Genomic DNA, 12,495 nt, shown 5'->3' with positions numbered 1-12,495 from the left:
ATTACACTACACACCGGGATCATAACCATTAACGATGCAGAGAAAAAGGTCTGTGTGACCCGGCAGGATTTTCGTGCTTTACAAATCACCCCCAATTTAGTCTTTATAATTACAAATCAGTCTAGGCAAGGTGTTTTGTGCAAGCATTTGCTTTTGTAAATGCATGTCACACTGGTAACTGCATAGCAATAGGCTGACCGTAGCAATTTCATATTGGCACAGAGGAATCGGACAAAGTGGATTTTACATAAACTTTTATTGATGCACCGATGTTCCACTGCTACCAATTTAGAACCTCAGCTTCTGGAAAAACCACTTATTCTTGCCAGTCTTGTATCTATGAAGAGGAGAAAAAAAAAGTACATTATAGAAACATTGTTTATCATTTAACATGACTGTTTTCCTTATTAGCCAAAAGGTTAATGGAAAAATGTGTGTACAACAGTAAGTAGAGATGAAATGTCAAGTAATGCAGTCATACATATCCCAGTTTAGGCCAGTATTGTGGCCTTTTGGCGCATGGTTCAGCAAGAGACGAGGCAGGAGAATTAGAGAGAAAGGAGGCGTGCTAAGCTTGGGGTGTCCAAGTACCTTTATTGTGTGCCATATGTATTTAAGGGATTTATGGCAGTCAATCGCGGCATCAGATTTTCTATGGGTGGTTGGGACGGCACAAGATGCATTACAGGTGTTACACAGAGCCACTGCATTGAACAATTTGGGGGGTGGGGGGGTCAGAGCTGTGTAGAGAGCTCTCTGTGGCTCCTTAGTAGTAACTGCAGGGTTGCTAGAAGGCACTGGGGGCAGCATCATGAATAGAGATACAAGTATGCAGTACAAGGTGGGAAGGGAGTCTGAAGACTGTAGTTGTAAGAGTTCCATGTTCCTAAACAGTGCTTGTGGGGATGTCATGTCATGTCATCAATGGCTGGGCACAACCAATGCTGCTTGGGCGACTGATATAGTTATTTGCCAAAGTTAAAAACATCCAAACTGAAGTGGACCATGATACAAATCACTACAGATGGGAAGGGTCCATTAAAAAAGGGGTTTCAGCCCAAAAGCTAAACTTTTCACAACGTGGGTATCTGGCCAATAGGTGAACTTCAATGCCGATATTTAGAGCCCACATCTTCCCTCCACTACAGCCATTTAAAAAAAAAAAAAACTATGCAGTATGGACCACATGAGGTGCTCAATGCGACAGTAACATTCAGCTAATCTGAAAACAGGATCTATTGCGTAAATTTTGCATGTATGCACCAGCCAACAATGGATTGTGTCAATGGGATCAAACCAAGTGCACCAAGGACACTGGAATTTGTGATTTTCCCCCATTGCAGTAGATTCAGATTTTTTTTTGTAACTGTTCATTTTGATGCAAATATATGTGGGGGCCCCTGCAGCCCCATGTCCAATAATTATAAGCTCAAACCCGCCAACCTATTTTCGGCAAAAACTGTTTAAAAAACTAAATCTGGTCCGGCAAAACATTCCATTCTCTGATTCGTCACCCCAACTCCCACCACCAGTCAACATACTGCTATAAATAGATCCAGCCTGGGCAATTAATGCGCCACACCTTTAGACACTGCTGTTGGAGGTGGGTGCTTGCAGTTTCCTCGGACACTACACAGAACGGAAACGGCCGGCGCACCAAGTTACTTTTGCAGAGGACCTACAATTCACAGAAAAATGCACACAAATACCTGCAAGAGTCATAAGTTGAAAACATCTATGGTTCATGACCTCAGGGTTTCAACTTTTACAAAGTACCAACTTTTCTTTTTGGCCCATTTGGTCACTTGAGTATTCGTACAGGACAATCTCAAATGGTCAACCAAAATAGCTACAGGTTTGCCAGTTACTGTGTACAATTTCGGCCTTTGGGCAAGGGACTGTAAAAGTGCGAATATTAAAACAAAAATTGCTTGCATCTCCATTGATCAGCTTACGGTTAATGAAGTAAGTAGCTTTCAAGTTGAAGAAAATACCAACATTGAAGGTTAACCAGTTTATATGGGATTTACCATTTTTTGAAGGAATCCTCTTGCCCTATGTCAAGAATGCATTCTGTCACCTTATTCTCCCTTTTGAACCCAGCGAGCTTTCAAAAAAGGTGGTCACGGTTTTAATTATCAATGTGATATCAGGGATCTTGCCAAGCCCCATATAAAAGCATACTGAGTAACAGATTTGACCAAAATTTCGATAATGATTAGGGACTTGCGGGGCTCTTCCACACTGCCAAGTTTCATAAAGATAGGTTAAAAAGACTTCTCCAAGAGTGAGGCCTACTTCATTCACATTCATTTTCCTATAGAGAAACAGGGTACATTTTTGCCAAAGCGCTCAGACCAAACCGCTGAACTGATTTGGTCCAGAACAACTTGGGCACAAAGCTTTGACTCTCGATCCATGCATGGTTTGGGGTTATTCCGTAGTTCTTAAATATTTGACGGAAAAGGGGGTGCCCCCCTTCTCAAAAATGGTTAGATCTCCCATGGTGCAAATGAAAAAGCAGTCAATTTCAGAGTTGAAGGGGTCTAGAGACTGAGTTTGCAACAAAAAGCTTTCAGTAGCCTCGGCTATAGCTGACATCTCAGTGCAAACTAGGTCAAAGAAACAGTGTTTGGAGGGTGGGGGGGGGTAATACGTAGGCGGGAGGAATGTTTATTTCGGCCATTTTCAAATATTCACAGCTATATGCGAGACTATAAAGGACTACGGATAGACATGGGTATGTAGTTCAGTACCCGCAGTTACGTTTTTTTGTTTTAAAGAGGTTTACAGCTATAGTGACGTCAGGGTTGAAAAATCACTGCTCATGGCCGTGATTGCAATCCAGGTCTCCCACCATGTGGTAACCAGGACAAACCCTGCTTAGCTTCAAAGTGAGGAAGGGGCCAGCCTCAGGCCATGTTGCCTGTTAAATGAGCCAAATTTACAGAAACGTGCCAGCCCTTTCCTTGCATTGAAGCCAAGCAGGGTCAGTCCTGGTTACTGCATGGATGATTTTTACAGCAACAGTGAGTTTCCCATCCCTGCAAGTAATTGGGACGAACACTGCTTAGCTTCAAAGCTAGCAAGGGGTTAGGTCCCCAAGGCCCTGTTGCCTAATTGAGCTCAATTTACAAGACCACTTAGAAAAAGCATGGCCTAAGGGGGCTTGGATCTTTCCTCACTTTGAAACTAAGCAGGGTCAATCCCAGTTACTGCACGGATGGGAGACAGTCCAGTCCCAGTTACTGCACGGATGGGAGACAGTCAAGTCCCAAAAGCCATGTGTTTTCTTAGTTTTAAATCTCAGAGCATCAGCATTTTTTTTTCTTTTGTTTTAACTGCTACTGTCAGTCCGTGAAAGACAATTATAGTCTGCCAGTCAAGAGGTGGGGGAGGGGGATAATGACAATTGGACCCTTGGATTGTTTATTTGTATAGCGCCTATAGATACATTTCAAAGCGCTTCAAGGCAAGCGAGAGAACAAGGGAAAATACGACATTCTTACAAGACATTTTGCCTAACATAGTTCAATAAGGATCTATATATTTGAGTGACACTAAGTTTTCTATAAAGCAGAGTATTGTTGAAAGCCAGACATGAGGGTGAGGCAAGAGTTTGTAATCCTGGACCCTGGTGGTTATTCTATCCCGATTGGGGCTGCATTTCAGGGCACAAGTAAAGGACACATGTGGATGGACAGCTTATTTCTTCCAGACGCAACACAGGGTTTTTTGAGCTTGGCAAGCTTGCGCAAGTATTTGACTACAAGGATTTTACTCTGGTTGTCAAGTTCCCAGTGCAGACGCTTACCCACAAGCCCTTTTTCGTATTGGGATTTGGTTTACCAGGGAATAGTTCACAACAGATTTCTGGGTTTAAAAGGTGAGCACCTTTTATACGCTGCCAGCATATTTATTGGAACATTTAGACTTCATGTTATTTTTCTGATTTTCACTAAAGTCCAATGCTATTTTGTATTGCGCACTGGAGATGGTCAAATGAAATGCATTTGTATATTTCACTTTAAGATATATGTTCACTTACTGTGCGTATATTCATGGGCGCCATCTTTTGGCTTTTCGCTATGGGTGCAAGTACCTGGGAATGGTTTATTCTTGAAGCCGGTCATTCACTCCCCCCCTCTCGCCCCCCAACCCCCCGTTTCCGTGCCGCTTAAATGTGGCTAGTGTCATTTGATGCATCACAAGTCACCAAAAGACATGCCATAAAAGGGGCTTGGAGCATGCTGCTTAACCAAAGTGTGTGGTCCATGGCAAATGATTTAATCCCACTGCACATTGCCTAAAAACATTGAGTTCTCAAAGCCTGCAATATTTTATACACAATACCACTGCCAAACAGGACAAAATCAGTTTGTGATGAATGTCTGATCAATAGGTTGCAAGTGTTTTAAAATCGAGTGGCCGTGCCACCGGCCATGGCTAGTGATCTAGAAGCCTTCTTAACTATATGAAGCTAAACCCATGACCAGCCTATGCTCACAATGACCAAATCACCAATTACATGTTGTATGAACACAGGTAACAAATCACATCACTGGTGACAACACTAATTACAATGAATAACGGATTACACCAATAATGGAATTAAATCATTTATAAGTTAGCTAGGAACAAGCTACTTACCTGTAACTATTGTTCTCCATCATGGGTCTGGCATGGATTCACATGCTCATGAATTTTCCCCCCCCGTCACGCCGGGAATCCTCAGTGAAAGAAAAAAACAGTTTCAACTTTCACACTGTCTTTCTCCTATAAACCAATCACTGAGCTCTGGGTCATATTGCCCCCAGCCAATGACTGCCCTCTCCTTAAGCCCCCCTGGCAGCCATCTACAGATTTGGTAGCACGTTAAGTGGCAGTACGACCAAGAAGAGCCACAGAAGGGACAGCAGGAGGGTTCGTATTTGAATCCATGCCAGACGCATGCTGGAGAATAAATTGTTCTTTCTCCAGCGTGGGGTTTGGCATTGATTCACATGCTCATGAAGAATACATAGCAGTACAACATACACAACCCCTGTAGGTGACAAAGCTCAACAGAAGTAAATACTCTTACATCCGGAACAGGCTCACCTTCAAGCAAACAGGTTGCGCAGCACTGCTTGGACGACACCGGGACGCCTCACTGGAATCTGTCCCAGTAGAACCTGGTGATGGTGTGCGTGGACTTCCACGCAACCACCCTGCAGACGACCAGCAGGTGCACACCAGACGGGAACGCCATCATAGCAGCGATCGCTCTAGTAGAACGGCTCTCGGACAGCAGTCGGTTTGCAAACCGGTGAGTGGGTGATGCAGCCGCAGAACCACCGGGAGATGGAAGGCTTAGACAAGACCTTCCCATTGTTCACATGACTTAAGTTCACGAATAGTGAAGTATCCCGGAAACTTTGTGCGTGCCACATCCAGCGAAAGTCCTTTCAGCCGGCGACTAAGGTTTTGGAAAAAAATCACGCAACACCAAAGGCTCGTTGAGGTGGAATTCCGACGGGACCTTTGGCATGAAGGAGGGGTGCGTCCACAGCACCACCCTAGTGTCCTGAAAAGTCAGACAAGGCCGATTGCAGGAAAGGGCCTGGATCTCACCTACACCGCTGGCAGAGGTAATGGCCACGAGAAAAGCGGTTTTCCACGAAAGGAACGAGAGGGGCCTGATGCATAGGCTTGAAGGGAGACCCCATGAACCTTGTCAGCACCACGTTGAGTTCCCACACCAAGGCAGGGGAATTTACCGGTAGGAACCATCGAAACAGTCCTCTGAGGAACTGTTCGACTAGACATTGGGACCAAAGAGAAGCCTGTACCAGAGACCTGGTGTAGCGGGGAGATAGCCACCAGAAGCACCTTGGAGGCGTGCGCCAGCCTTGGCCAAGGACAACGAGTACGGAAGAATCTGCAGGGCCATGACCCCCGGAGGATTGATCTTCTGCGTCCAGCACCATGTCACGAAAAGTTTTCACTTGTGCCCGTAGCACTTCAGAGTCGACGAAGCTCTGGCAAGGACCTCCATTCAGTCTGCCGGCGCTGAAAGAAACAAGCCCTCAGGATCAGCGCTCCTGGGTCATGGTGTAGGATAGCACCTCCCGAAACCGCCTGGGTGACGCGGACATGCTACGAAGATCCGGGTACCAAATCAGCCTTGTCCACGCCAGGGTGACGAGGAACAGCCTGCATCAGCACCCTTTGAGATTCGCAGCAGGAGAGGCAACGTGTACACGAACAGGCCCTTCCGCAGGAAGGAAAATGTGTTCACACTCCCCTCCACCCCCCACCCCCCAAATGATCCTCGGTTGGTGGAAAATGTTGGTGAATCTGACATTTGGCATTTGTCCCCAACAGATCGATCTGGGTTCTGCCCCACTTGAGGAACAGGCTGTCCATTTGACCCTGTCGAAGTTCCCACCGAGGCAAGAGTGCAGCTCCCTGCTGAGTGAGTCTGCGATGGGGTTTTTGACTCCCGGCAGGTGAATAAGGAGGATCATCTTCTGGGCGATGGCCCAGTGCCACAAAACCTGCGCCTCTGCAGAGCACTGGGGATCTGGTTCCCCTCCGCTTCCTGATTAGAATATTGCGTTATTGTCCGTGAAGACCCTCACCACCTTGCCCCCGAGGGTCAGAAGGAACGACTTGAGGGCCCAGAATAATGCCCGCAGCTCCAGGACATTGATGTGGAGATCCCTCTCCGGTAGCCACATGCCCCTGGTGTGGATATGTCCGGTGTGGGCTCCCCAGCCCTCCAAGGAAGCGCCGGTGGTGACCGCTTACATGCCCCCGGGAATGTTGGAGCGCATACCCCACCACCTTATTGTTCAACGCAACTCCGCACTGAGAACAACCTTGTCTGTGAAGCTTCCGGACACCTGGACCCACTAAGCGTCCAGGAATTCCTGAAGGGGGTCGCATCCGCAACCTGCAGAGTCAGATCAGGTAAATGCACGACAACATGCCAAGCAGCGACTTGATGGTCCGTACCGTGGCAGTCTTCAGTGCCAACAGCCGTTGCACCTTGCCCAGCATGACCGCTATCCTTTTCTCTGAGGCGGTTGCCAGCAACAGCACGTTCTGCGATGGCATCAAGCATGACTGGATAGTTCACAGAGAACCCCCGATCAGTCAGCAGATGGCCCTCTACGTGTGTTTAATGGCAACTTCCCTTGACACGGCACGGATGAGTCAGTCTAGGTACGGTACACTTATACTTTGCAGATGCAGATGGGCCACCACTGGTGCCAGGCACTTCGTGAACACCCTGGGTGCCGACTTCAGCCCGAAGGGAAGGGCCTTGAATTGGTAGTGCTTTCCTTGTGCACCATAGTGCGCAGGAATTTCCAATGCTTTTCATGAATGAAAGCGTGCAAGTATGCGTCCTCCAGATTCAGTAACGTCAGGATGTCTCCTTCCTCCAGTTGGCAGAGCATGCTGCAGCGTGACCATCCTGAATTTTTGGGACTTGATGTACTTGTTGATACGCCGCAGGTCGAGAATGGGCCTCCAAGCCCCGGTTTTCTGCTTCACCAAGAAGTATTTGGAGTAGACTCCCGAGCCCCAGTCTCGCTTTTGAAGCAACCCTACCGCCCCTTTGCTCATCAGGGCCCGTACTTCTTGCAGGAGCTGAGGTATGTGCTGCTCCTGCCGGGCCACCGGTGGTATCCTCGAACACTGCTGGAATTCTAGAGTGTCCATGGGCGAGTGCGTCCATCACCCATCAGTCGGTGGCGATCCTTTCCCACTCGCCGACTAAGCCCGCAGCCGGCCTCCCGACATCCTGGCTGGTTCAATCTTGCGGTGGATGAGGCAGCGTAGGGTGCAGTTCCCCCTTTTGCCGGTGGGAGGCCCAGTGCCGGGGGTGCCGTTGGCACCCTCTTCTGGATCTCTGACAAGCGTGTGGAGAGTTGAAAGGATGTCCAGCTATACGTCCCTGGGAGGTGTTTGGGGGTGGGCGCTAAGCCTTGCTGGGCCAAGAGCACACGTAGTCTGCATTACCACTGTCGTCCCCTTCGGCAGTTCCACCATTGTCGTACTCAGTGTTTCTGCCGTAATCGTTGCCCACGGCCTCAGGACCATGTGAACGGACATCGGGTCCGCTTCGGAGAAATATCTGTGCCCTGGAGTGCAGTATCAGCCTCCACTCCCCCAGCCACCTTTTTGCGTCCTGAGGGAGTTGGTTTCAGCCTCTTGCCTCGGGGGTCCCCTGGACTGGCTCAGCCCCCTTTTGCCTTCGAGAGGGCAGCCGCCACCAGCTCGATAGTCGACGACTTTGCCTGGACCTTCAGGGGCAGGTCGGACACCTTACCCTGCGCCTTGGTCTTCTATGGCTTCTCCCACAGCTTCCCTGGGTTAGCCCAATTTCCTCTTCGAGGAGGAGATGGAGGCAACGGTAAACATGAGCGTGCCCTGCTCGCCACGGGACACGCTTGTACGGCGACCCCGACGAAACAGACCTGCGGTGCTTGGCCACGTCTTGGGGCCCCCACAGCTGGGGTGCCCTCAAACCAACCTGAACGGGGTAGAGGCCTTGGCGTTGAGCCACGCCATCAACCTACTGCAACGATCCTTGATGGTGCGCTTGGAGAAACCAAGGGAGATTTCACAATCCGCTTCCCTGTAGTCCAGATGGAATTGGATTTATATAGCGCCTTTACACTGTGTTTCAAAGCGCTTCAAGGCAGGAAGGGAACAAGGGAGAATACAGTGACATTCTTACAAGTCCTTGATACATTCAGAATGCGACTATCGGAATCAGCCTGGTGAAATTTCAGTTAGTGCAAGAGCTTTTGACAATAGGGAAGGAAGGGGGTGGGAAGGAGAATGAGACAAACAAGCGGCTGCATTACTATGCCTGACGACAATTGAGGCAGTACCTGTGGGGGCGGGGGGTACTCATGGGGGGGGTTGGAGTAAAGGGAGAAGAACGAAACAAGCAACTATCATACTAGGCCCAACAACAATTCAGATAGTGCTGGAGAGGGAGAAAACAAATGCAGGAAAGGGAAGGGGGGGGGGGACAAACAAGCTGCTTCCAAACAGGTCAGGCGACATTAGTGATAGAGTAAGAACTATTGACAATAAGGAGGAGGATGGGAAGGAGAATGAGAGACAAGCGGCTACATTACTATGCCTGACAATTGAGGTAGCGCCGGAATTTAATAGGTTGGGGGGGGGGGGGGGGGGATTTGTAGAGAAGGAGAAAAGCAAAACAAGCGAATATCATACTAGGCCGGACGACATTTGAAATAGTGCTGAAGGGGGGTGGGAAGAACAGATACCATCATACTAGGTCTGGGACAATTCTGATAAAGTGCATAGAAAAAGTAAGGGAGGGAGAGGAGGAAGGAGCTGGGAATTGAACATTGAAAAAGAGCGGAGAAGCAGAGGGGAGAGCGAATACAGTTGCAGGGGTCAGTAAAATCCATAATGTTGCAGGGAAAAGAAAACGTGAGCAAGGATTCAAGATGACGATGGACACAGCATGGTTCAGGGTCACCCAGAGTACGAGATCCAGAGGAGGTGCAGCATGAGAGTTGAGAAGGTGAAGCAACAAAAGTCAGTGTCCACAAAGCAAATCCAAGCGAAGGCAACAGGTTGGTGATGGTGAAACCATAGCGAAAGACGACAACACCCACAGTGGTTATGTAAAAGGGGGGTGGGTGGAAGAAGGGAAGGGGAAGGCATGAAAGAAGAGATCAGACCAGGGAGGGCGTGGGGGTTGCAAACGGACATCATGGGGGGACCGGGGAGGGCGTGGGGGCAAACGGACATCACGGGGGGGGGTGGGGGGACCAGGGACGGCGTGGGGCGACAGGCACTGGGAGTGTTGTCCTTCACAAACACGTGCCTCAATCCGCAGCTGGAGCAGAGCTTGAAGAGGGAACCTCCGTCCTCCTTTTCCTCCGCCATGGTCCAGAGTGCAGCGTAGGCCCGATGGCCTTCTGGAATCTTCGATAAAAGTAGACTATTCTTGCCCCGGAGGGGCGTTGACGCTGTATGGGAGGATAGGTCCTTGAGACCCCCCCCTCCCCAACATGCCTCATTTAAGTGAGGTTTGTGGCTCGTCAGGGCCTCCCCTGTTACCGGTGCCCAGGTAACAGGATGGCTGCTGATCGACACAAGGCCAATTGAGTTGTACTGTAACAGACCAGGGACACCATTTTGGGAGCGTCAGGACTCCCATTTTAGATAATGGCGACCTGAACCCAAACGAGACAGCCGGCCTGCAAATGCTGCAGCTTGGCCCCACTCAATGCGCACAGGGAGCCACGCCCTCACCCGGCGCCCCCATTCCATGGTAGATCCGCTGTCACGAGCAACCAGACACGAACAAGTATCAGAACAAACACCATCATTTACCTTCCGCAGTACATCACTGTCCCCGAAGTGACCTGACCTAGCGGTTCAAGCCTGGAAAATAAACGCCATCTCATTTGAACAGGCCTCGACCCAGCATCCAAACCCTAACATTTAAGATATATGGTGTCAATACCCCTTTGTATGAACCCCTGTCGATGCTCCCCAAATGAAGTGTTAATCACACACCAAAGCCTAATTATTCAGAGGGTTTCTATGTTAATTACAAACACCAGTGTTGGGAAAGGGATAACAGTTCATAAGTATTGGTAGTAATAACAACCTCAGCCCATTTAAGATACCATGTGCCTAGAAGACTCAATGAAAGGGCCCGATACAGCCCACCTAGTGCGAACGAACCAATGCTGCTAAATACAAAGGAAGGTGGAAAAAGCATTACCAAGAATGTGTGTGTCGTACAGTGGGACACGTTTAAATGCACAAACAAGAATGTGAATGTACCATCACCTCTGAACGTATTGCTTCTATGCTCCTGAGTGCACCACCAAACCGAATGCTACCTCATGTGTTATCCAACTGCTATCATGTGCGATTGCTAAAATGTAGTCATCCGATGTTCAGTGATGTATGAAACACTGCCAAACTTTCCTAGTCGTATATGAAATAGTACATGAATGTATAGACATTAGAAATGTGTAATTACTGTAATATTACTAACTTTATTAACCGTCTCGTTCTGCATAATGTGCAGCCCAGGCACAGAGAATTGCGCTCACACACACAGCCATCTCCCCCTCCTCCCGCCAAGGTCCGCCAGGACTAGCTGGTGCGCGGGCAGCACAGCCTCACCTCCCCTCCCCTCATTCCGTTGGACCCGCTTCAAGTATTCACCTCCCCCCATATCAGAGGCCGCCATGGTCGGCCAAATGAAGTATTTACAACCTGGTCCTAAAGCCCACCGCCTCAAGGGGCCAAAGGTGCACCTTCACTGATCCAGTAGTACTCCGGCTCACCCCAGGTTAAGGGCCTTTGAGAATAGACATTCAACCCTGTACTAACATATAAAGTAATTCTTCACTACATCTAACAAGATTATGACACCCGATCAACAGGTCAGAAGTAACAGTATTGGTAAAGCTTCACGTTGCACTTTGCATGTGTTTCTCCAGTATCCTATTAGTGTCACATATTTCAGGATTTACAGGACAACTGGAATCGTCTAAACGGATGAGTGTGCGTGTGTGGCCACAAGGGCAGTATGCTAGGGCAACCATCCATCAATGCTGACCGTGCCTGGCCTGGCCGCCCCACCCCGACGAGCCCAGCAGACCCATCCACCCAACGTTGGCACCACGCTCATGTCCACCAATCCTGGAGCTACTCATCACTGCTGCGCCTATAGTTAGTCGACGCCACCCAATCCCCAAGACCATGTGCCTCCTATAGTGTGTAGGACTTGTGACGTCGTTTTGTAATAAATAAGACTCTTTGCTACTGTCAGACAGAGCGCTCTCGGAGCTTGCAGAGTCCTTTGCATGCCCTATTTGACTAGATAAAAAAAAAACCTTTGTCTCATTCCCTCCCGGGGTATGTCCTTTACTGGCTCTCATTATGGGGAGGGTAATGCCTTTTGGGGACGCTTGCTTTCAGTGGTGACCCCGACGTGATTACATTTATTTTTTTCATCGTCCCCTGGCACGAGAAATTCTGGGCGGCAGTGGAGACGCACTGTGCGCCAGCTCAAGAGAGCTGCCCGCCTACGGCAACTGATATGCTTAGACGTGCGCACGGAATAGGACAAAGGGTACGGGGTCCAGTTCCAAAAAACCCCTTTTAGTACCGGTCGCCAGAGCAGGGGGGCTGGCCATCGAGTGTGAGGCAGCGCCGCTTGGACGGACCAAGTCCGGGGAATCTCAAATCAAGACGGGCACGCGAGTATTAATTGTGAGTGATTATAAACGGAGAAGGGAGCCAGATTGCACAAGGTCATTTAAGGGGTACTTTCAACTATTAATGCTACTTGTATTTACAATACTTTCTCTGCATATGGCCATTAGACAAAAAAAGGTGAAATAAGATAAAGACGGGAACCTAGCTCTGCAAGGGGGTAGAAGGCGGTGCCGCATAGTGCTATCTCAACTAGTACTGGGAATAAGTGAACAG

The 12,495-nt window shown here is 48.9% G+C and overlaps 1 protein-coding gene across 2 annotated transcripts in view; it reads right to left on the bottom strand.

Moving 5' to 3' along the window:
- Nucleotides 1–237: 237 nt before the first annotated feature.
- Nucleotides 238–12,495, bottom strand: part of RPL27 (ribosomal protein L27) — a 35,436-nt gene continuing 23,178 nt past the window's right edge. For both annotated transcript variants that reach the window (XM_069634188.1, XM_069634189.1), the window contains exon 5: nucleotides 238–337. In XM_069634188.1, coding sequence (XP_069490289.1) covers nucleotides 289–337 — 49 coding nt within the window. In that variant the 3' untranslated portion in view covers nucleotides 238–288. The remainder of the gene's footprint in view (nucleotides 338–12,495) is intronic.

Source organism: Ambystoma mexicanum, chromosome 13 (assembly GCF_040938575.1).
Source record: "Ambystoma mexicanum isolate Mex_15411 chromosome 13, UKY_AmexF1_1, whole genome shotgun sequence".
NCBI classification, from domain to species: Eukaryota; Metazoa; Chordata; class Amphibia; order Caudata; family Ambystomatidae; genus Ambystoma; species Ambystoma mexicanum.
This window is presented reverse-complemented; position numbering and strand designations above follow the sequence as displayed.